A 25,812-nucleotide genomic window follows, 5' to 3' on the forward strand; every position below is an offset into this window, starting at 1 on the left:
ACAAACATACAGACCTATGGATACCTGCCTGACATGCCCTTCTTTAGCATTTAAAATTATATGCTGACATGCCCAGGAATGCTTGGATGTTTATAAACTTAAAAGGTGAGGTACCAAACACTTAATACACTTAGAATCAGCTCCTTGTTATATGGGAGGAGCAGCATTTTATGATAAATGTGTTAAAGTACACAAACCATAACCCAACTCATTTTATAAAACCTTGCAGCACTTCTGTAAAATTTTACTTGCCCATACATTAGCTGCACAGAGCAGACTTTATTATTAGCCATTTCTTGTAGAGGATTCTCCAAACTGGTAAAAGGATAAAATGTTCCTATCTGAGTAGAGGTTTAAGTAACAGCTAAATTAAATCTTTGCATTAATAGTATTCATAAAAAGGCAGATGGGAGCAGAAAATGTTGCAATGAAGAATATGGAATGAGATGAGATCACAGCATCAGTCTGTCCTTTGTAGATCTGGACAATGATCACAGAGCCAGATTGGATTAGTGAAACCTATTTACCAGAAGTTCAGAGCAGTTGCATGAAGCTGAAAGGCAGTCAGGAGAGAGAGGTGGAAAATGCACCAGATTTACAGCTGCAGCGACGAAAATTTAGAAGTTTTCACCACCGTGATTTCATCCAAATGTGAGTACATCGGAACTATAATGCTGGGCGCGGTGTTGTCTTTTGGATGGAAGGAGGGTTTTATCCTTAGAGAAACCTTTGAAAGGAGCAGCTCATCTGTCTGTTCTGCTTGCGCCGCGCTGCGCTGCCAGCTCGGTGCTCGCTGCTTCTTTCTGGAGCTAATCCATGCAGGTGCTTCGACATTGTGGCTGTGTAAAATCCTCGCACAGGCAAAATTGGGAGAGATCTGGAGTCAGTGTTCGTGTACCTATGAGGTAATTGCTAAAGTGACAGCTTGCAACTGTGTGGCTATTCTGTGTGATAGAAAAGAAAATGAAGTTCTGTGAGCAGTTAGCAGCTCAGATGAACTGGGTGAACTGCATGAATGTGGAATTTAAGTCTGCTGGCTCAATAAGTGGAACATTTCCAAAGCCATGCCCTCGAAATGAATGCATGATTAACATTAATTGCTTGTAATGAAGAGTAAGAACCGGACAAAGCCTAGTCTGCATTTGATTGAACAAATTAGTTTAAACTCAATAGCTGCATATTTCAGCAACAAGAAAAAGAAAGCAGGTAAAAGCAGGGAAAACAAATTGTGGGGCCAGATCTGATCTTTACTTGCAAGCTGCAAGCCTGAGCTCTCAGCTGCTTAATTTCAGAATGTAAGTGGAAATGACAAAGTGAACCATCATTGTAATTGTTTTTGTTGCCTGAAATCTGGACTGTACATACAAACAGCCTCTTGCAGGCAAATCCAGAAACGGCATCTGCAAGAATTCAGCCATGCCTCCCTGCTCCTGCTCCCTGCAGAAAAATCATGTTTGCAGGGAGAGTCCCGCAACCCCACTGTTTTCATTGCTGCCATTGTATTCCTGTGCAAGTGGGTCACTCGCGTCTACCTCCGCAATTCACTCTTCTTTCAATGGCTATTCAAGTAATTGCATGTTTGCTGGTGCTGTGACTTCCCTTTCATGCCTTCCCTTTCTTCAGCCCATGTGAGCCATTTGCCACGTATGCTGGCAAATGACAGGCAGCGAGTGAGTCAGTCTGTGGATCGTACGCACTCTGAAAATAGGCAAATTTATTACCATTAAGTACATTAGTGCACGGTTCATCGTGCACCAGCCTGGTGCCAATAACAGCACAACAGTACTCACTTCTGGAAGAAATACGTATAAACTGTACTCCTCACACTGGGCAGTAGAATGCCAGAGACATGAAGGTGATTCTTTGTGCCACTAAACTTTTCTGCACTTGAGTTTAATTAAAGTGCTTTGTCTGTGAACAATGAATGATTGTACTCCTCACACAGTGCAATACCAGCAGTAAAGGTTCAGCTTCAAAAGCAAGTTACAACACATTCACAGAAAAAGAAAAAAGAAAAAATAATTAAAAAAAAAAAATTGTGCTTGTACAATTTTCACCCCATGCTTGCCTTGTTTTAAAATATAAAACTACTCATGCAGGAGAAGGCAGTAGGGATCCTTGAGGATACCACCCCATTCAAAACAGGCTGTGATCAGGCTGATGGCTGAGCACACTAACTCTATGCACACAGATAACTCGCTTGTGATAGGTGTGTGAGCACCCTGTGCCTCAGCAGGTTGCTAGCAGGGGACTTGGACAAGATTTATCACCTCCTTTGTTAGCATCCTGCTTAACTATGGGCAGAGCTTGGCCAAAATGCTGTTTCTGTCTAATGGGGTCCTAATGCTCAGTACTTGTATCCTCACTGTGGTGTCTGAACTGGTGGTCTGGTTTTCAGTGGTGGCTGCAGATGTTCAGCTTTGCAGAAAATCAGACCACCCATCTGAAGTGGGGATTTCAGGTCTGGATCCATGAAAGTACCTGAACAGTGAGCTACCGAAAGCTGTGATCCCCAGACCTGCGGGCTACTGGCTGTAGGCACTAAGACTCCTGGTTTGCCTAGATTCCTCCACTAAAATTGCCAAAATGCCTGGATTCCTGTGATTGAGCACCTACACACTCCGGGGCTGGCGACTTCCCTGTGTGCAAGGGAGAAATCCTGGGATGCCACGAGTCATTGCTGGCATCGTCCTGCACGGCCAGGGGCGCCTCTTAAACAAATGCAGGCTGTGTGGGAAGAGTGATTCTGGTCCCATGGCCAGCTCGTCTTGCACCACAGCCCTGAAAGCTGCTCAGTTTTCCTTCACACCATCCAAGGAGAGGCCGTAGCATGGGCAGCAGTGCCCAGCACTGTGGAGGCCACCGCAGCTGTAGTAGGCCCAGGTCCTTCAGGACCGCACCTCATCGCCTTAAGGCAGGAACTCAGATTCGCAGCAGTAGTGAGAAGCCTTGGGCCAACTCCAGCTGCTTCCACATCTTCCAAAGTCTCCACAGACATGAACGCATAGCAAAGATGAGCAGTGCTGCTCCTGGATGCCAAAAATGTAAAGGCAAAGTCAGCTGGAGAGCGAGAGTCACGTGCGACTCCCTAACAAACCTTCCTGACGCTTCAAGGCCTTTGGGCTATAAATGGAGCCTGAATGGGAAGCCTCCCTTCACATGCCTTGCCCACAGGGTCAGCATTTAGAATTAAAGTTAAACCTGGCTCCAAATTTTTCAAGTTTTTGTAGACTCCCTTCTGTAACCAGCTGCTAAATCCTGTAGCCATAACTCCCGTATCCTGCATACAGGGGAGGGTAATAATTCTAACGTGCAAAGAGTAGGATACAACAAGAGTTGGGAGAATAACTGAGTTTTCCAGGTCTCAAGTCAAACTGGAACAAGAAGTGTTCAACCAATTTTCACTTTATCCAAAAAAGACCATCCAAACCCAGTCACTTCCGTGTGAGTGCAATGACCAGTCAAAAGCCTGGCTGACGATCCTCATTTCTCATGTGTCCTGTGGCTAGTGTTTCTGTTTTGCCTATGATTTTGGTGTCTTCATGGGTTTAAGAAACCAAATGGAGAAAAACTTAAAGCAAAATGCTGCATCAACTTAAAGTACTGAATGGGTCATTTTGTGGCTGAAAAAAAAAAAAAAAAAAAAAAAAAGGAACAGATGTTGCACAAATGTTGTTATTTGGACATAATGTGATAAAACTGAAATTTCTTCATGAAGTGATTTGAGCTTTTTGGAAAAAAAATAAATCTGTATTTAAATAAAGTGATCGACCTCTCCAAAGTCAGTGTAGATACTAGCCATGGTTGAAGCTTGCTGGATGGAAGGAGAAGCTCAGTTTCTCCTAACACCAAAGAGCCCCTATCCCAAATATCATTAGACAGCAGGCCAGGACACAGCCTCCTATAGGAAAAGGTCACATATTGATTCCTCCTGGAAACCCATGGGAAAGTGCAGACATTTGGGAAGGCTCTTGCCCTGTGCCCACAGATGTCTGCATTGTATAGCTAGAAAATGGTCTCTGAGGTGACGTTTAAAAAAATACTTTATTTTGGGTTGTTTCAGCTGGAATCCCCCTTAAACCCTCTTTTTCTCCCCTCCCCACCATGCCATTCTTTTGGAGGCATGTCAGAGGTGTATTTGACCTAATCTCACTGGTGTAGCACAGCTACAGCACCACGAAGTAATGAGAAGTGGCTTTATAAGACTGAAAGAAGGTGAGGTTTTGTTGTTGTGGTGGTGTTTTTTTTTTTGTTTGTTTGTTTGTTTTGTTTTTTTTTCATTTCCCCCAATAATAGCAGTTATTATCCAACACCAGCTGTCTCCAGCCCTTATCTTTTCTATGTCCCCATCATGGGGGCTAAGAGAAGAGCTGACATGCACAGAGCCACCAGACCAGTGTCAAACACCACGGGCCTCTTTGGAGGCTCTCTCCCAGCTTGTGCCCCCCTGCAGCAGGTCAGGAAACCTACCTGAGGTGAGGGTCGCTGCTGGTCTCCTAACACTTCACCCCAAACAGAGCAGTGCCCATTTCCACCCCAAACCAGCAAGATCCTCACCAGCATCTTCAATGGACACCACCGTTGCGTGCTACTTGGGCATGTCTGCCTCCACCCCACCCTGACCGTTTTTCTGTTGTTCTTTTCACAGCATGTAGTCCTGCCCGGAGGAGAGCCAAAAGTACGCAGCACATCCTAACCAAGAGTGTAAGAAAAATTTCTCTCCCTCTCTCTTTGTTTTGTTTGTTTGTTTTCATTCTACTTGGCTAAGCTTATCTTTCAAAATGCCATGGAGAAATGGGAAGCAGATCATTCAGGGCAAAGAAGTTCAGCAGTGTCTGATGCAGAGAATGAGAAAAGGAAGTTCCTATAAAGCTACAGATGATTTAATCTGTATATACAGACTATTACAGAATTACTTTGAAACTCCTCAAAAAAAAAAAAAAAAAAAGGTCTTTGTGCAGAGCTATTCAAAATGAACATAGCTTATCAACACGGGTCATCTGAGGGATTCACAGACTTAACTCTGATCCATAAAGCACTAATAATAATGCCAAAGGGACAGGCAGGAAAGAAAAACAAGCAAATCATAGCAACACATACACACATAAACCAAGGAGCCAGTACCACATTACACAGAGAATTTGGGAGGAAAACCTCAAGCGATGGGCTGTAACCTCCAGTCAAAAAAATGACTCCAAGGGAGCCATGGGAGGATGCTTGTCCCTTGGTCCTGGTGGCACAGGGTCAACCTGGCACCTAAACACCTCAGCAGCTTACATCTGTGTATGGTTTTCTCCTCTCTCTCCATTCCTACCATCCAGCACAGTGCTCGCCCCTGCTTTGGGCAGAAAAATGCCTAAACACAGCCCTATGCTATGCAGTCTCAGTTTTCTTCTCCTCATTCCCTGCTTTCCCTTCACTGAATGGGTGACTTGTGTTCATTGCAGTTCTCCTCAATAGGTCTCTATGTATTTTTGTCCCTGATTATATCTGCTGGGCATTATTATTAAATAAATAGTAATAACAGCATTAGTAAAAGATCTGAACACTGAGAAAATGTTTTCCAAGTTTAGACAGTTTGACACATCAGTTTCATTTGAGTTTTCTTGTCTTCAGAGCCAATTTTCCTTTCTTAAACCCAGTTAGCCTATTCATGACCCCTTCCATCATCCTTTTATTGCAGTTCTGTCTTGTAGGCATGACAGCCCTGCTTTCTCTTGTGCATGTTAAAGCACAAGCTTTAAGACTCTTCTGTCAAAGTGTTTCTTCTCATTACAGACACAGGTAGTTCTCTAGCACTTTGTTGAAAGATTTTGCTCCATGGTCTTTCCTCTTCCCATGCTCTATCCAACTTACCAGCCTGATCCCCATTTGTAGATGCCCTTCTCTTTATAGTCCAGATTCCCTAATCTCCCCACAGCACCACGGGTCCCCCTGCTTACCACATGTACCCATGCACTGCGAAAAAACTTGCCATATTTGCTCCCATCCCCTCTCCTGGTTATTAAAGCAGATCACAGAACCCAAATACTTCATAGGATACTGAAGTGGACCCCAATAAGAGTCAGGAATATTCCAGTGTTTTTGACTAAAAACCACGAATGTGTGTATTTTCTCAGTTTGTAAAAATATTATTTTCACCCAGTCACTCAGGCTGAGGTTTTGAAGTGACTCTTCGACCCAAATGAGGATGAAATTCAGTGTCCCAGTGTTGCTCAAAATAAGCTGTTTTTAGAAACATTTTTTTTTTATTTGCTATGCTCTAACATATGTTGTCACATAATGTAAAAAGAGCATAAAAGCCCAAACAAAAAGTGAACTGTTTTAATAAGGCAGAATGCTTAGACAGTGGTTTTTTTTGTTTGTTTGTTTGTTTGTTTTTGACAAAATAAATACTTTTCCAACCAAATGCCCAGATTTCCTCTAATCAGAACTTTCTCATAAACCTATTCAGCTGGATAATTTTCAGCTAGCTCTCATCAAAATCTAGGGCAACCGTATGCCTGTTATGATGTCTAAAAACTCAGCAGAAAATTGTTTCTGCCACGTAGGGGGCCTCTAATATTTAATTTGGGTTGGGTCAGCTGTTGTACTCAGCACTACATTCACAAAGGTCTAAGAAAACAAGAGAGGAAAGTCCCTATTTTGTTGCTGTATTTTGGTATGATTTTCTTTTTCCTTTGGGGCTTTCCTGACCCCAATTAGAGATATCCTTTGACTGGCTCTTAGTCATGATGCACACAGCATCATATTAGCTGCAGGAGCACCAAGCCTAAGGAATGGTCTGCAGATCCAGATAAGCAAGGCTTGCAAACCAATGCAATTTGGACAGTCAGCTCTTTGAGTTGTGCATTCCTCTTTTTCAGTGTGATGCAGCTGCTGATGTGCAACCATTCAAATAAATTGCACCTAGTGGAATGTAGACGCCTGTGAGGAAGTTGTGATTACCAATTTCTATACCCACACTAACGTAGCAGTATGATTATTTATTTTTCACTTTTACTTCTGCACCTGCTGTCAGTGCTGTAGAAATGCCTCAGCTAACTTGAGAGCTTCTGCTCTGGTGATTGCAGTGGATGCACAACTTTAATCCTAGAGGAGGGCTAAAATAGCAAGCAACGTGGACATCTGCCAGACTTTTTTTTCACAGCAGAAATACTCAAGCAGTGTAGCACTGAGTGAGTTAACATTCAGATGGCTGACCTAAGGTAACTTCCATGACATTTGAGAATTCATCCCAAAAGCACAATCATAGCAGTAGAAGGGTGAAAGGGAGAAGCACCTTCTTTTGTAAAATTATTTCAGCAATATTGTTATTTGCAGTTCCTCTTGTCCTATTAAAAGTTCTTCCCAGTGACAATAGATCCTTTCTTTTGATTTCCATGCACTCCTATCCCCCAAGTATTGTGATTACAACTCTAAAAACACTCTTGATGACAGTACCTGAATATTTTGCAGAAAGCTGGCAAATCCCTCTGTGTATGCTAGTGCTGCCACATTAAAAATTAGATCAGCATTAGACCATCAAAAAAGAGCTTAACTCCAAAAACCTGACATTTCCTCTATAAACAATCACTTCATAGCCCAGCCTCTGAGCTTTGAAGTTTTACCCAAACCCAGATGTTTAATTGGCCCCTTCTGGGGGACTTTTGTTCCAGAAGTGCTGATGGGGTTGCTGCAGCAGCCTCCGCACTGTCCTACAACGCTCCTGAGTCCTCTGTGTCCTCTGTGTAACACCAGCAGGTGTGCAAGGCCTCAGTGCCCTCATGTGCATGTCCACATTAAAAAATAAAAATAATTTTTAAAAAAGACATTTTATTGAGCTCTGAATTCAGAGTCAGCATTCTGCAAACAGAATGAAGTGTGCAAATAACATAGAGGTTTAAGTCAGTAATTATTTCAAGAGCAGTTTACTAATTCGGCAGAGTTTGGGTGACTCTGCCATTCACACAAGATTTAAATTTCCTAGTGCATTTAGAAAAGAAAAGTGACTTCTAGCTGATCCTTCTGCCTTACCCTAAGTACCCTACAGAAATGTCAGCTCCACTTTAGATCAAAAGTGTGCTGCAGCAGGTTTAGTTTCCTGACCTAGATAAGTCTGTATGTATTACAGTAATGGGTGAGGTAGCCAAAGACACAGTGAAGTCTCAAATTAGGAGTTAAGAAACTCCCAAAGTGTACTATAGCCAAATGCTGCGAACAGGCAAGTTCACTGAGGTGGTGCTGCTGTCCCTGACTGTAATGGCAAACGGCACTGAAAGTTGCTTGAAGGAGTTCTGGCACTCCTGATATAGCATGTCACAAGAGACCTTGAGAACGCAGATAACGTGCCTAAATAATTCCTGCTATTTACGGAGTTCAAACTAAGTATCATCCCTTGCAATGCACAGGCAGATTGTTAAGTTTCAGGTCAGTTGTGGTTTACACTGATCAAACAAGCCACTTTCAGGACTAGAGACTGCTGCAGCCCGCATCCTACTTACCAAAAATGTTCTTTCCATGACCATGCAAAAGCAGCGACCTCAGGTGCCTGGCTAGGAGAGGGCTGCAGAAATTTTCAGCCACACACCAAACACAACAAAGTGTGAGCAAGAGCTAAATGATGGAGCAGCAAGAGGAGGCCTCCCACCACCAGCAGCCCCCTCATTCCTGAGTTTTGGGCAGGATGGCGTGGCCCAGCCCTGCCAAGCAGTGCCAGATTGCTGGTCAGGAGAGCCAGACCCCACCTGCTGCACATGCCTGACTTCAAGGACACCAGCAGGCCCTTTGGCTTTACCTTAGCACCGGGCATGACCTTAAGTAGCTTACAGAGAAGGGACTGCGCTAGGCTGCCTGCCGAGATCCACCCAACTAGAAGAAAACCCCTCTTAGGTCTCGGATTAGGGCTTGCTGGCCTCACCAGCCCTTTGCAGCAGCATTTCTGCCTGCTGTCAGTCTGTTCCTGCTCCTTGTCCTGCTGGTCATGAGTATCCAGAGCAGACTGCTGGAGATACAAGCAATCTAAAAAAGTAAAAAGTGGTCAGGTTTGGGCTTTTATTTTGTTCCAGTTTTGGGAAACATCTGTTTGCATGTGTTTTTAATCTGCGAGAAGGTTCACAAACACAGAATATTGCACATTAACAGTACACTGAATTCAAATTTATTTCAAGAAAATGAATGATTTTATGAACACAAGGGGATGTACCTGCATGCTGTCTTGTTTTTACCTGGAGTGTTTGTTAGAAGGCAGACCAGTGGGTGGAATGAGGCCTTTCCCGTGTCAATAGCAGGTGAGACAGGAGAGGCCTAAAGAAATCGCATTTTTAATTCACGCTGCATGCTCAAAATGACTGCCCAAAATATGATGCAATAAGAAATTAAAGCTAAGCTGACTCAGAGGGGTATCCTGAATCAGTATAAGATAACGAGGGCCACACTTCGTTCCCTTGAAACAAATGCAGGAAGCTGCAGCGCAGCACCTGGGCCCCCGAGGGAACACACCTCATTTTTCCTTGCTTTGTGTTTTTCAAGCTCAGAGTCAGAAACCAAACAAGATGAATCCCACCCCAGTCCCCACCAAACATGATGACAGGAAAGCGGTCAGAAGAGCAAGCAGCACACTGCTCCCAGCCAAGGCTGCTCCATCAGGACTCTGACAGCAGACCCCCTTTTGGCCTACAGAGGTGGCCGTGTCCCAGCCTGGCTCTAACAGGAGGTTTTTGCCTCTTCCCTGCAGGTGATAGCGGTGTCTGACTGTCAGCCCCACCATGGTAGTCTCCACCAAATGTTCTACAGAGAAGAGGAGGTGCAGGGTTTGGGCCGCCTGCGGGGCGGGCAGCAGGGACCCTGCACCGCCATGCATGGTAAGTCCTCAGAAGTGGCTTCACCGCCTTCTCTGTCTCCACTGCTTCGGAACATTTCTAGGTGTTGCAGTCTTCTAGTCTGCAGTGAAGCAGACATTTTGTTATGTAGAGAAAGGGTACTTCCATGCTTAAAACACTCGGTGGAATTTATGAGATGAAGACCACATCATTGCAGAGCTCTGCTCCCTGCAAGAGCAACCTAATAAAGCAGCACTTGCTTTATTCAAAGTTATAAACTCTCCCTTTCCAAGAGCTGACAGTATTGCAGCGATGATAGATTGCTTATAACTGAGCTTGCCTGACTCATCTTATTATGTAAGATCCCTGTTCAGTTGCTTAAAATTTGCCAAAACATAATCATTCAGGATGAAATTTTAGATTCTGGATGTCAGCCATGGACCTGATTTTCTTTTTTTTTTTTTTTTTTTTTTTTTTCAACCAAAACTTGTTCATCATATTTGTGAGAACCCATGAAGGAGAAGATAGAGTTTGCCAATGCAAAAAAAAAAAAAAAAAAAAGAAAATGCATAAACATAAACAGACTGGTCGTTCAGTTCCCTCAGTGCTGATGTGTTATGCTTGGAAGGAAGAAGCTGGAGCAGGGCCATGATGTTTGGCATGGGGTGGCCTTTTAATCAAAAACACACCTTTTGCTCTCCCATGAAAAACCACCCAGATGCAGCCAAGCTAAAAGACTTTGAAAAATCCCATATGGCACATGTTTGGTAGAGACATAGGAAGTTCAGCTGTTAAAAGCTGCTAAATATGTAAAGCAGATCCCACCATGAACGAGCATGTTCTTCACACCAGCCCTCTGCAACTGCACGGTGTGTAAGGCACCTGATCTGAGCACAGAGTGGGCAAGAGCAGGGCCTGGGAAACTGGGAAGGGACAAACTGAGATTGGGACTGTGGGGAAAGATCTGAAACCAGGAAAGGAGCCAGGACATGGCTCAACAAAGAGCTGGGGCTGAGAAGTTGGAGGAGGGTTGGAGAAGGAATGTGTGGGACTGGCTGGGAGGCAGTGGGTGGCAGGGAGGGACTGGGGGAGAAAGAAGAGGCTTGTGGTGTCTGTTGTGAGGGGAAGCAAAGGGGAAAAGAGACCAGGTAGGCACCAATGGGAGAAAGGATGCAGGCCAATTTCACCAGGAGCATCTGTTCAGGACACCAGAGCTCCTCTAGGGCTACCTTAGCTTGTGTAGCGTAATGAGGACATGTGTAGGATCCTGGCACAGAAAGTGCTCAGAGAACGCAGTGGGACATCTCCAAGTTCCTGAAAAAGCTTCTTAAGCTCTGTCCATCACTGCCAACAGGTTCCTCAGCGGTGCACATCACCTAACACAGCTGATACGTCCCCTGTTTTCTGGGTGCCCATTTCACAATTCAGACTCTGATACCCAGGAGCACTCATTTCTAGCTGCCACAAAAAGCAGTACTTTGACTGCAAACCATGCTGGATTCTGCTCAATTCCTCTGAAAACTGCATCCCAGGAACCTGTAATCTTAAACTCAGTACTCTTTGTTTCCCTAGTACAGGGAAAAGCCAGCAGGCTATGAAGCTGGTGGTTTTTTTTTTTTTAATGTTTGAGCAGATGTTAACTGCAGTGATCAGCAATACAGAAAAGCACATAAAAATGAATAGTCTAGCCTTTAGAGGATTCACTAGTGGGAAAACTCGGTACCATCTACTGAATAATAAAAGCTGAGGATGAATAACTACTTTCTGAGTGAACACTCTCTATATGGTGCACTGAATGGGGCAGAACAATCTGTGGAAAAATGGTTTCTGGTCACAAATTAGAGCCTGAATCTCAATGGCTAGATCTCTGGGGAATAAAATAACCGTGGTCCAGTTCTGGTGCTTCATAACTTTTGATCACCTGACTACAAATTTAGCATTTTAAGGGGAGAAAAGACGAAGTGTTTGCAAATATTTGTATGAAAATAAAAATAGCTCTTTGCTATGATCAAAGGATCATAGAACGGTTTGGGTTGGATGATGTGCTACAGCTTCTGGTTTCAGTATGCTTTGTACTAACAAATATCTACACACAGAATGAGGTGCCATGAAAGAGTGCGGAAAGGTTTCTGCAGCTGTTTCTCAACAGCTGAGAGCCAGCCTAATGGGTTATAAAGTGATATATATATATATATATTTGTCCCAGGATGTACATCATCTGTTTGCATTAATCTCTACAAATGTACCCTCTACATAAATTTCAACCCTCAAAAACAACCTTCAACATCCTTACTGGGAATAGTTCTGGCTTTGGTGTTTTCCAGGCTTGCTTCATAGACAATTATTGTTGAGTATTAAGCAGACTTCAGATTTGATAAAGCACAAATTGAAATCTGGGTAATAGAACAAACAGTTAAATTTTCATAGTAAGCTAGAAATGTGCAAAGAGTACAGATGAGAGCATCAGCATGCCTATTGCTAGCATTAGAAATGCTGTACAAATATCAAGGCGTAAGGACAGTCTGTACTAGCATGGAGCAGGTCAGGGGTCAGGGCCAGAACAGTAAACTCCTGACAGGCCTCAAAGCTGTGCTTTGCTTCACAGGGTGGATAGATTAAATATATATGCGTATAAATGTGTTTATTCTATAGGAAAGAAGTACTCAGCTTTGTGCAGGCACTCATCTTGGAAATATAGGGCAAAGTCAGAGTAAAAGGTGTGGAGCAACCCTTGTCCCATGCTTGGCCATCCATAGCACCTTCTGGAAGTGGCATTCACACTGCACCCAGCCACCCCTGTCCTGACGAGCACTTACCAAATTGAAGCCGTGGGGCTTCAATTTGCTTAAATATTTTGCAAAAAATATTTAAACTTTTGCTTAAATATTTTGCAAAAGTTGACCAGAGCATTTTCTATATCTAATAGGAGGGGGATGCTGAATGGAAGAATCAGACAATATAAGAGCAAACAAACAAATAAACAATATATATATATATTGTTTATGTGTATTGTTTGTAAATGGTAATATTTATATAGATTATATATTGTAACTAACTATATATGTTATCTATAATGGGAATATTAGCTGAAGCACTGGTGCCTGGAGCCACTTTCCCAATACTGTTAGTAACCTAACACACAAGATGAGAGAAAGTAATTGAATTAAACTTTGACGTGAGGGATACAGTTAGGTACCTAATGGAATTACTGGCGGGGGAGAGCAGCAGGAGAGAAGCTAGTTAAGATATTTATCTCGGTCAGCTATTGCCCCCAGAAGGACAAGACATTTTTGACTGTTAACTCACGCTGGAGACAGTGCTATAAGCAGCATCTCTGCTATTTCTGAGGTTTCCAGTCATTATTTATATTTCCTTGGTAACAGCAGTTGTGAATAATATTGTATCTTCTATCTTGGTGACTCCTGGTGTTTCTGTATGTCTGTGCTCTTCCCTTACTTGAATACCACTTTTAAAAAAGAGCAGGCACCTAAAAATGGCCAGGAATGAAAAGAAAGAGGGGAGAAAAAAAAAAAAAAAAAAGAAAAAAAGAGAGAGAGAGAGAGAGAGAGATCCACATCATTCCCACAGCCAAATGGGAGGATTTGGCTCCGTGAGAAAAAAAAATCTGGAATCCCTTCTTCATTTCTTTCCTTGGCACAACAAGCAGGAATGTCAGTGAGCATTTACATGGGGAGAAGGCCTTGGCTGAGCACTCGCCTGTAATTGCAAGCTAACCTCCAGGCTCGAGGACAGCAGAGGGAGGTCCCACTCAGCCAGAGGCAGACAGAAAGGTTAAAATCCTTCCCTGTGGTGGGGTGGATGTCACACACATCGCTGTCCGAGTAAGAATAATTCCTTGGGTCAACCCAGAAGGGAGAATGACTCCCTGCTCCTAGACAGGGCAAACCTGGTGGGGAGATCAAGGGTACACAAAAATTGTGTTAGCAGAAGGGTGCTTTTAACATAAGCTGTGCCAGTGGGATAACTACTGATAATGCCCTGTTTCTCATGCTTTGCAGTGGGAATAACTGAACGAGAGTCATCCAAGTCCTGTAATCACCAGTCAGATAGAAAAACTTTGGTAAGTGAATACAGCAAGACCGACTGCCACTGCCTCATGCGTATTAAAACCTGGTACCTGTTAACATGTCCCACATTAACAGAGTGGCAGCCTGTGGCAGCACTTGTAGGGCTTCTTTAAGGCTTTGAGACAGGCTTGATGCCAGGGGCTACCCAGCTGGGAGCAGGAGCTGGCACAGGAGAGATGCCCCTCCTGAACCAAGGACATGCTGTGGGATGGAGGCAGGCCGGCACCTGCATGGTCAGCCCTGGCAGGACTTGGGAGGAATTAGCCTCGTGCTCCTCAGGAAACCTCATCAATTGGGAAAAGATGTGTTTCTAAGATGGAACAAGTGTCAAATAATTCACACACTCCAAAACGTAATGCTGAAAAGTTGATCAGATCAATCACAAAGGTCAATACAGAGTCAACAGGAAATCATCATATAGAACCTGAAAATTTGTCATCATACAAAATCTGAAAATTTGTTCAGTAGGAGGGACAAAATGTTTTGGTTCAGAATGATTCAGCTTTGCTAAAATATTTTCCTCCTCTTTTTCTTGCAAACACAATTTTCAAACACAATTTTCAAATTTTCAAAACATTCTAGAAAAACTAGATTTTCAAACAGAAAATAGTCCTTTGAAAAGTTTCTGACCAACACTAGACTAAGCTACAGAAACTTTATGGCTTCAAATGCTCTTTGTATGGCTACAATATACCAGCTAGCTGTTAGCTGGCCTACGCTCAAGGAAAATGACCAGTATTTAAGGATGGTCAGAATTAACAGCATTAATTTTATTAATGTGATGAAACTAATTACACCTACCAGCAGTTAACCTGGTTGAATTTCAAAGAATATTTGCAAAAGTAATTTCAAACAGCTTAAAGTCTTGGGATTCTTTCAGAGCACACCTAAAAGTTCAGGGGAAACACTTATAAAGGCTCAAGAAATTGTGATGGTTGGGAAAGCAGCCGTAGACATGACCTGAACAAAAGAAGCCAGGCATAAAAACTAAGGAATAAAAAGGTCTGCTAACCTTCCACATTTTTGGGGAGGTGTAAGTCCTGCTTATACAGCTGCTGTGCTGAAACTAGTGAGACCGTTCATGTGAGTAAAATGGTTGTGTGGGCAAGGACACAGCAGTCAGGTCCTTAACCTGCTTTTTCTTGCTAAGAGATTTACAGCATGCATTCATTTTCCTTAAAAAAATAATTAAAAATAAAAGCCTCTTTCCTCAGACTAACTCAGGTTCCCACTCAGCAGTGCTGTTACTTTTCCCCCAGCAGCCCCCGTCATCATTAGCCATCCCCATCACAGCGAAGCCGGCGGCTCTCACGGGCTCCCCCATGGATGACCACCCGCTCGCAGACGAGTGAGTCTCATCCCCATCCCCATCCCCATCCCCATCCCCGTCTCCATCCCCGTCTCCCAGTGAAGCCGCGCGTGGGCACTGCCCGGTGGGGAGGGAACGGGTGACGCGGTGACACCCCCCAGCCAGGCACGGCTTTACCGGGACCACAAGGAATTCCTCAGCCACAGATCTCTGAATCACAGCTGTAAAACCTCCTCAAAGAAAACCTGCTTCTTCCCAAAGGGAGGGAGACAGTGGCTGAAGAACACATTGATGACACTGTTAACCATAGCTATTGTACAGCCACCCTGGTGTCAGCTACAGTTCTGTCACTAGAAAAAAAAAATACATCTAAATCCAAAATTTAACTATTTCCCCCTATGTAGTCTATAATATTGGTCCTAAGGCAGTTCGGAAAATGTAATTAAGTTGCCATTTTGTCTCTGGAGTGTAATTAAGGAACAGTTTGACCATGGTATAAATGCATCTCATCAGTAGATGGTTAACCCAGAAATGGATCTGGGTGGCATTTGAGCTCATTGTCACAGCATCATGGGGACACCCATACCTTTGGGAACGGGCAGCCCATGGGTTTCAGTGGCTGGTCATCATAGAGACAGAAAGAGGGCCCCAGAGTGCTTTATTCCAGCCCTCCTGTGCTTTATTTGCCAGCCACAGGCAGCGCTTGAGGAAGATGGCAGAGTACGACCTGACCCTGCCACCAGGAGCAGAAGCATCTCTACCACTGACAGGAGGAAACCTGTGCGGGACGCCCAGCCTGCTGAGGAAGATGTGGATGAAGCACAAGAAGAAGTCGGAGTACCTGGGGGCAACAAACAGTGCCTTTGAGGCAGACTGACAAGTCTTGGCATCTCTCAGAAAGACAAAAGTTTCTTTAGCCAGGACAAGGTGCTCTAGGATTGATAAGGGAACAGATACAGCACAGCTCCCCCAGGAAAATGATATCCTTTTCATTACTTGATGCCATTGCCTCAGAAACGTAGGAGAAAGGCTAACTAAGGTAAAAATGGTGTGTGATGCAGCGTGCTAGCCTTTCCTTGTTGCAATACACTAGAACCCCAAGTATCCCACTAGATGTACGTCTTGACTCAATGATGCTGACACTACTGCTGACCTATTGTACACGTCCTATCTGAATCAGCTCAGACTCACAACAGGAGAAGCCTGCTAAGATGTTTGTGTGTTCCTGCAAGGTTACGGTTCTGTTTTTGTTACTGAGTGCCATTGAGTGCCAGGGGTTTGCTCGTTGTGTACCACTGCTTGCCCTCTTCCTCTTCTCATATCCTTTCTTCTGAGAAAGGAGACAAAAACTGCATCTTACTACTTGCTTGGTTAAATGACGTATGCTACACATCTTTTTTTCTTCAGTTTTGATGTTTCAAGACAGGAGTAAAAGATGCAAAAAAATTTAAAGAAAAGATGAGTCAGAACTGAGCAAGTTTGCAAATACAGATTTACCAAACTTTGCCACATGGCAAGTCACTGGTGCTTTAAAGTGCCCTGCCAGTTCAAATTATGAGCTTCTGAATAACCTCAAGAAATACTTTCTTCCACTGAACCTGCTTATTAAGTCAGTAACTTGCGTTCTACCTGTGTGGTACAGAACATTTTCCTAAGTGTGCAAAATGCTAGTAGAAAAGAAAATACATAAATGATGCAAGTAGACAACTAAATGTGAGATATTTGCATATACCAGACCTTTGCTTATGAGCTGGTGGATTCAATGGAATCCCCTACCCCCATTTTTTTTTTTTTCAAACTTAGAAATTGCTGATCATGGTCCCTTGGCTTTCCTCAAAAAAAAAAAAAAAAAAAAAAAAAGTAATACAAAAAATGTCGCCAGTATTACAGACAACATTATATTAGTCAGGAACAATACTTGTCTCACATAAGTGCTACCCTGGTCATTGTACAAGACTTTGGTTTGCTGAAATACACAATTTTAAATATAAAATTGGAGAAACTATGGCTCCTGCAGCTCATAGCAGTGATGATTTCTGTGGTCTAACTGCCAGTGCTCCAAAGCATAAATGAATGGGTGGCCACCGATGCACCACAGGTGTGAATGGTATGACTGCAGCCAGCAGTGTAACTGCAGCTACATCTCCTTCCCTTCCTTCCACAACTACCCAAGTAATTTCTGCACTTGTGGCATCTGCCGACTTCATCCACTGCTTGTGTTAAGATATCTTCAGCTTGGGCTTTGAAAAAAGGTATTCCCAGTTTCTCTTCCAGTGGAGAACTGAGAGAGCCTGGGATTACAGCCTACAGAGGTGCAGGCTTGGGTGGCGATCCACAGCCAAAGGCCACCAAATCAGAAGTACCAAGGCACAGCCCAGGCAGGACAGAAAGGCTGCAAAAGCAACCAGGTCCATTGGCTTTGGGGTGAGCAGGATGGAGAGGTACACAGGAAAGGTTCACAGCTTGACAACCTGAGAAACCAAGGTCTGTGTGATGTGAAACCTTTCAGCTGGAGCCTGACCCACTGCCCACGTGCAATAGTCTGGACAGTGTAACCCTGCCAACATCAGGTCCTCTGTGGCTGAACTGAGCTGGAGCCATCCCCAGTTTTTTCCTGAAATGTGTTTTTACAAATATCACAAATCACACTATCCCCTCCCCTGCCCCCAGCCCTGCCACTGGCCTTGGCCTTGCTGGCACATGCTATTTTTATGTGAATAGGTAAACCTAGTGCATCCAGTGGGACTGTTTGCTTGTACAGCAACACATACGTTCAAAGAGTAGGGAGAACACTAATAACAAGACTTATTCCCTAAGCAAAACAAAAATAAAAAGCAGAAAAACAGAGGGAAATGACCATTTGCTGCATTTGGGGTAATTAACACTGAGCACTTGTAGCTTATGTGGCCTGGAGAGTTCAGTCCAGGGCAGCAAGAGTTTTGTCTGTTGGGAGCTGTACCTTAGTATTTCATTTTGTTAATTAATAGCTTTAAGCAGTATGAGGATGGAGAAGAGACGGTTAATGTTTCTACATAAAATTTGCTGTATCTTGAAATGTGTATTTATGGTTTCCTTATTTATTTAATTTATAATTTGTGTCTGAGAAGGATTTGCAAGATGCATAATTAATTCCTCTGTATCCCAGGAACTGCTGTGAAGATTTCTTGTATTGTAGTAGATACCTATTTTATTGATTCAAATAAAATACATCCTGTTCATACAAAAAAATAAAAGAAACACGTAGCATGTGGTAAGATATGGATCTTTGTGACTTCAAAGCTTTTTGGAAGGCTTTTGTGAGAAATGAAGGCAGGTTTTGTCATACTGAAGAACATGCATATCTGATGGCAAAAATCCAAGGTTTGTTCCCCCACAGGAAGAGCCCTTAATTACGTGTTTGTGAACGGTCCCAGTACTGTACTGGTGGAAAACCCACGCATTTTTATTAGATACTCAGAGAAAAGCCCTGGCACAGCCAGGCATTAGACATCACACATATGTTTACTCATCTGACCAGAAGAGCACTATGGACAATGACGTCTCATCTCCTTGTGGCCCTGGGAGGTGAGCAGTGTCGCCTCCCTCCCACCCATCACATAAGAGCACCAAGACAGAGACTCCTCGAGGGTAATTAAGGCCCTAGAAAAAAATAAAATCAAGTACTCTCTATTTTCAGTCCTACCAGTTGGCAGCAAAATCACTCAGCTTACCTCAAACAGAACATGGCCTTCAGAAAGCGTAGGCTGAACCACGGAAGGCACAACACAAGGCCCAACACGAGGTGGGTGGCACAGGGACACTGGAACTGGAGAAGCCGACTGAGGACTGTAAGGGGAAAGACCTTGAGAAACAGCAAGGAAAGAAAACAGATGGTGTTGGCATCCTTTACCAACCTGGACTTTGCAAACCCTGTCCCTCAGAGGAGGACTTGTCCCCTCAGCTCTCATGAGAAGGCACAACTCTTCTGCTGCTTTGGTTATGGACAGTCTACGTTCAGAACAACCAAGGCAGGAGTGTACCCTTGGTGGGTACCCACACTGTGGGGCTCTGCACGATGTTTTTGCAGGCAGTGGGAGAACAGCCTGGCCTCTGCTGGGAATTCCACCACGAATGCCTGACCTTCAGCCATCCCCTAAAAACAGCAGCGTAGCTCGGGCTCAGGATGTGGACGTGCAGTATCATTTCCAGATGAGCCTGTGCAGAAAACAATGTTGGGTCAGCTCCAGCCCAGCACCAGAAAAATGTGAAGTGGTGATCACGACATAAGTGAACTGTACCATTTCGCACAGAGCTCACAGCATCGCTGCTGGCACTGCCTGGCACATGCACCTTGTCACACTTTGTAACATCTATGGGAAGATGCATTTTTCAGACACGTTTCTTGTCATTTTACGGTTTTGTGGTTCCCCAGCACTACAGAGAGACTAACTGGGGCACGGACATGACTGAAATAGACTGTGTGAGGATAGTTCACCATGTTTAGCATCACACTTGCAGTAATTTGTATTTCATTTCCAAAAATAGTTCTTAATTTCTTCTCATCACTTCAAAACATCTTTGTGACAGAGCAACTCCTTAAAATATCCATCATTTATTTGCATGCCACTTTATTTAAATAAACTGTAGTGAATTTAAAGTTAGACTGCTATACAGAATAATTCCTACTGATGCATGAAAAAATCTCAGATATGTTTTGCCTGCCTTTCTTCCCCTTTTGCACTCAGGTCCTGTAGCAAAGAGGTTTGCTCAATGGGCTGCTCACAGACACATCTCTGTTTTGGGGAATAACATATACTTTTTACAGATATCATTTATAATGCAAATGTCAGCATTTGCATGACAAATTTCACATCTCTGAGTTACCCAGCCAGAAAAGATACAGTATCATGACTCATGTACATAAACAAAAGTGGAACAAGTCAGATTTCTCAGATGAAATCCCTACTCAGAAAGCTATAAGCAAACTCCACAAATGATACAGATGCCAAATAGCCATGCATACCCTATGAGAGATTTAAAAATTTCAACATGAACTCTGTAGAGTTAGTGTGTAAGTGAGTGGTTTGACTCTATATGGTGTTAAAAACTTTTTTTTTTTTTAAGTGGCAGAACTATAATTTCAATTAAGGGGCACAGAGATCAATAAATTAAAGTGCTCAGGAGGAAAAAAGAGATGAATATTTAATAAAGTTAGATGAAGAAGAAAAAAAAAAAAAAAACTAGCAGCCGAGTTCAAAGAAGAACAAATCAGCTTGAAAAGGATGGACATGTGAAGGATGTCCCTCCACTCAGTGATCAGGTTGGATTCACCACAAATACAGTTATCATTTTTAGCAGCCTCATAAACAAGCCCAATGCAAAGGCAGGTGAACAGGCACAGACACCCCAGCGGTCAGGCCCTGTGCCCGCAGCATCACCTGCCTCGCAGTTTACTCCACTGTATTTTAAACGAACATTTTCCTACTTGCACAGTCACGTTTTGCATAGCATCAGAATAGCCAAAAGGCAGCACAGTCGGTTTGCCCACCGCTCCCTTTTTGGGGGAAGAATGCACGCTGGACCGTAAAGCAGAAGAGACATGCAAAAGGCCCCACGGCATGCCCAGTCCTTCCCCTGTGCACCTGAGAGGGCACTTCTGGGTGATGCCAGCCCTCGGCACGGTCATGCCTGCTTGGGCACAGCCGCGCCGAGAGCTGACACTGCAAAACGCAGCGCTGCTGCTGCTGCTGCTGCTGCTGCTGCCGCCGCCGCCGCCACGCCAAGGAGAGCAAGGTGGAGGTCAGGAAGCAACGCCGCCACCGTCAAAGCAGTCGTCCCAGCAACGAGGACTGCAAAACAAAACAAAATTATGAAGCTTCTGCTTCATAAGTTACCGGGCACTTCAGCTGGGAAGTTGTGCTAATCCTAGTGAGGCTGTATTCAGCTGTTCAATGGCACAGAAAGTCTTGCAAGGAATTTTTTTGGACTAAAGAAAACTTTTCCTGTGAAAAATGCAACTCTGCTTTATAACTCCATTCCAGAGCCTTCATAACATTGGATATCTGACATCTGTTCTTGTGAAGTAGGAGGCAAGTAGGTTTTCCAACAGATTTGAAGCAAGTTGGCAAAAGATTTGTCTATAGCAAACCCTTAAAAATTGGGTTAATCAGCACTCTGACTCTTTCAATGCCTGTTGTTTTAATTGAGACAGTAACACCAAAAACCAAAGCTTAGCTAATCATTTTTAATTGTTTACATTATAAATAGAAATATGTAGAAATATCAAGCTATTTAGCTGACTACAGCATGTGTGAGGTGGGAGAGATGATAAAAAAAAAATAAAATAAAAAGAACAAGAAATAAGCCTCTAATCATTCTCCTCCCTGGATAGACTCTTTGAAAGAGAAACTGAAGTGGTCCCCAGGACTGGATAAACAACCAGAGGAGATATTTGGAAAAGTTTCCCAGCCTCTCAATACTAGTACACTGGGGTGGTTGCGTCTCTGGTGAGGCCCTCACAGGGCATCTGGTCTCAAAGCAGGAGGCAGAGATGCAAGGAGGCCCTGTGGTACCTCAGGTGGTGCCTTTTTACTCCTGCCTGCCCCAAAGGACACGAGACAAGCTCCTGTGGTGTGGTAGAGGAGTCGCCCAAGCTGCACCTTGCAAAGCAGCTACGGTCTGGTTGCCACCACTTTGGCACTTGCATCACCCCACATCCACCTTGCCGGCTTGAAACCTCCTTGCCTTGAAAAAGTCAGAGGTCCAAATCACACCCAAATAACAGGGCTGAAGCCTTCAGTGCTGACTACTAATAAAAGAGAAAAGGGAGGTTCAGAAATCTGGGAATAAACATTCACACACCATTCCCCCTGGCCTGCTGCCTGCTGATTCAATACCTTCATAAGCAGGGCTGAGCGGTGCCATCTGGGGCAGAGCAGGCATTCGGCTGCCAGCAGGGCTGGGACAGTGCTGCTGGGACTTTCCATGAAGTCAGGTATTCTTGGAAATACCTCGAGATGACTCGGATACATCCTTCCTCCAGTGTCTGACAGGCAAAAGAGCCAAACCCTGTGCTCTGCAAGCTGCTTTTTGATGCACTAGAATAAAGAATTTAACTGAAGTTTGGGGTGAAGCTGGAGGTAAATGAGGTTGTGGTGGCACTTTTCTGGCTGCTCCCAGCTCATTTCAGCCCATTGGAACAGGAATCGATCTTTTTCCACTTGTATCAAGCCTAAATAGGGGGTTTTACATCACTGTCCAGCTTCTGTGTGGTAAAAAGGTTTTGGGGAAAGACGGGGCACTGGCACTCCTCAACAGGCAGACCCACAACGAGCATTTTGGAGCCACAGCACAGAGGTGCTGTCACTTCAGCATGCCGCTGATCTTGTGCAGTTAGCTCTGGAGATCCAAACTGAATATTATCCTTTTTTTCCCATCCTATCATAGTCCTACCTTGCACCCTTATAGTGATTTTTTTTTCTCCTTAACTCCTGTAAATTTGTGACTGCTCAAGCAGGGCCAGCTCCAGGCACCTCTGCAGCACGTGCCTTCACTAAGGCATCCATGGTCTCAAGCAGCAGAGTTAGCACCAGGACCGAGCCTCAAGACCTAACAACTCACCTGTGTGTTATTTACAGTGATGGATCTCAGCCCTGCACTGCAGATAACTCCAGCTTTCCCCTTGGCTCTGGCACTGGCCTCCCCAAAAGTATGATACCGAACAGCCTGGACCCCATTTCCCACTTTTCCCCAGCCTGTGGCACAAAAGCGCTGGAACAAGCAGCACATTTTACACGTCCCCCGACGCAATTAGCCACACGCTGTCAGCGGCAGGGCCGCATTGTCAGCCCCAGCTGGATGCAGCTAAGCTGATTTGTCCGGGCTGGCAAAACTCCTCTTTTACAGGCCACAGTCTGAGGATGAGCCGATGAGGGCCCGCCACGGCCCTGCCTGCCCCAGCCTGGCAGACATGGACCCAGGAGGGCTGTGCTGCTTTCTCATGATGGAGCAGGAGGAGGTGGGCACCGGAGGAGACCCCATGCTGGAGGTCTCCTTCTCAGCCAAGCCAGGAAAACTTTCATGCCAGCACCGCGGGCCAGTATTTGCAAACTGCACGCCACACAAACACAGGCGTAAGCACTGCTCGGTGCTGGCCAGGCGAAAATGCCTGCGCTGTTGTAAGCGTCGGAAAGGGCACAAAGGGAGCGACAACTCGGCACCCATGGGGCGCTCCGTGCCCAGCCCGTGCGCCTTCTCTGAAGGGCGCCGTCAGGAGCGAGGTGGTATTAGCAACAAAAAGGGGGGAGAGAAGAAAAAGCTTTTTCCCCTTCCCGCCAAAAATTATGCGGCAGCAGGTCCGCGGAGTGTCTGCCAGATGACCTGCTTGTCACACTCCTAATTGCTTCCCATCTGGTGTCTGGAGTACACAAAGCCTGGCCGTTTGCCAGCACAGGGCGAGGCACAAACTGGCCTACTTCTGGTGCTGCAGGCCCTCCAGACACCGCCGAGGCTCGCTCCCTTCCCCTTCCGTATGGCTCGGGAGAAGATGGCATTCACTTGTAAATCGCGGGCCGCGGATGCACCCGGCTGCCCTGCCGCTGCTTTGTATCTGTGTAGGAGTATGGTCCTTCTGCAACCAGCTTTCTGGGTGTTGGTTGGGTTTTCTGTTTTCTTTCTATTATATATATATATTTTATTTTTAATTCTTATTTTTATTTAATGCCTACTGCTGTACCCGCAGAAAACTGAGCAAGCAGTCCTTGCCCTGTGGGACAGACCACTGGAAAGCAGTGCACACAACACGTAGTACAGAGTGATGTAGAGCTATGCTGGCTGTGCAACCACCAAACATCACTTTTACCAGCAGAGCAGCTAAGATTGAGCAATAGTAAGCGAGGATGCTAATGCCGAGTAAGTAGCATTCTCCCACCCTGAAAGACAAAAGCGCCTGTTCCCCTCAGACTTTGGCACAGGACAGTAACAGGAGGGCATCACTGCCAGCCGACACACAGCCCGTGCCCATCATGCTTGTGCTAAGGCCAATAACATCCATCTTCTCAGTAGTCAGAGGCTACGAAGCCACAGAAAAACAGGAATCGGGTAAACAATCCTGGGGTCTCTCTAAAAATAAATCCACATAGAAGAAACCTGAATCTCTGTAAAAGGTAGTAGCAGGAAGACAAAATTCATTTTGTAATAGCAGTAGCATCGCTGGGGGCATGCAGTCTAACAGCAGGAAACACTAGAGGAGTACTCTGAAAAAACAAACAAACAAACAAAAAAAAAACAGCAATGAAACAGAAGAGAAAATGAAATTCAACGACCCAACCAATCCAGGCTGATGCTGCAGAATGGCATATTGCACATCTGTTACTCCAGACGCAAACAGAAGCTGCTGCACTGATGTTTCTCTGTAACCACAGAGGTGTAACACAGCGGGTACAAGCACTCAGATTTTTACTTTATGCAAAACTGCAACATTAGGGCTAAATGTCCAAAGCTGCTCCTAACACACGCTAGCAGGACTACAAGGGCCCTATTGTTCCCCTCAGGCTGCAGGGCAAGAGTCCAGCCCACTGGAGGGACAGGCTGTCCTCCCGGGGAAGCCACACAGACCAGGTGTGCTGCAGCTCCAAGAGGGACCAACCTTTTGGCTCAGCTGGCACGGGAACAGTAACCCACAGCTCCCTAATGAAAGTAAGCATTTAAGCCTGCAAAGCTTAAGCTTATCCAAGGTCAAGGAAACTTAAGAAAAAAATTTAAGTGAGGCCAAGCATTAGGAGACAGTAGTATGTTTACTGCCTCTGTGCCGAACCTGTACCAGAATGCTTGCCACAAAACTAGATGCCAGAATCAATTCCAGATTCAGAATATTTGTTGTTTGCATTGTGTAGGTGGAGCTTGGTCACATGCATGGTGCCGCTGTGGTCATGCCGGCATCCAGTGTTAAGGCTCTTCTTTCACGAAGCTTGATTCACTCACAATGCTGTGTCAATTGCAATTTGATACAACTCCAGAGGAGTTTTTCTCGTGTAAAACCAGACTAGTAGCAGCATGAACTGGGCTCGTTCTCAGTATTCTATTCCTTAAAAGACTGTTTCTTACAAATACAGCCAGGCCCTCAAGTAAAGCTTTCAGAAACTCTGTGTATAACCAAACAGTGTTGTGGCATACTCCAAGTCTGGCTGTCCGTCTGCTCCGGTTACTTTCACTGAGCAAGGTCAACACAGGAAAGACAGATTCGCCAGCCACATCCTTAGAGAGGCTTCATTCTCATCTACCTGTGCTTTGCCCCAGTTTCCACCAGCCACAAGTGTGCCTACCTTGCTTATCCCAGGCAATGGAAAACTTCATGTGGTGCCAGGAATTGGACTTGATGATCCTTATGGGTCCCTTCCAACTCGGGATTTTCTATGATTCTATGAAATATGAGCAGGTCTGCAGGACATTCATAGTGGTCTGGCTATCACAGCCCCAGTAAAAGTCACCCTGTTTGCTAATACAGTCTAAAGGTAGATGATACAAATTACCAGGACATATGAATAGACTTGTGTTAAGTCCCTTATCCTTTTCCTTAAAGAGATAATCTTATTTTAACGTTTATATTTTGTCACAAAACTGGGAAAGACAATGAATG

The 25,812-nt window shown here is 44.5% G+C and overlaps 1 protein-coding gene across 2 annotated transcripts; it reads left to right on the top strand.

The window, feature by feature from the left end:
• The first annotated feature begins 536 nt into the window (after positions 1–536).
• VXN (vexin) lies at positions 537–17,056 on the top strand. Of its 2 annotated transcripts, none has more exons than XM_084511267.1 (6): positions 537–651; positions 4,649–4,704; positions 9,716–9,842; positions 13,820–13,881; positions 15,148–15,236; positions 15,888–17,056. In XM_084511267.1, exons 1-6 carry the CDS (start codon positions 585–587, stop codon positions 16,072–16,074), a joined length of 588 nt encoding a protein of 195 aa, XP_084367393.1. In that variant the 5' UTR covers positions 537–584; the 3' UTR covers positions 16,075–17,056. The 2 variants fall into 2 exon arrangements, with proteins under 2 accessions (XP_084367393.1, XP_084367394.1); XM_084511268.1 differs by having other exon boundaries at positions 15,151–15,236; positions 15,888–17,055.
• Positions 17,057–25,812: the final 8,756 nt, after the last annotated feature.

The sequence above is a fragment of the Aythya ferina genome (assembly GCF_964211825.1).
Source record: "Aythya ferina genome assembly, chromosome: 2".
In the NCBI taxonomy this organism is placed as follows: domain Eukaryota; kingdom Metazoa; phylum Chordata; class Aves; order Anseriformes; family Anatidae; genus Aythya; species Aythya ferina.

Coding starts and splice junctions, on each gene's coding strand:
- VXN (XM_084511267.1), top strand. CDS start 585: ATGCACCAGATTTACAGCTGCAGCGACGAAAATTTAGAAGTTTTCACC. Junction 9,843..13,819: donor ACCCTGCACCGCCATGCATG/GTAAGTCCTCAG, acceptor CATGCTTTGCAG/TGGGAATAACTGAACGAGAG. Junction 13,882..15,147: donor AGTCAGATAGAAAAACTTTG/GTAAGTGAATAC, acceptor CTTTTCCCCCAG/CAGCCCCCGTCATCATTAGC.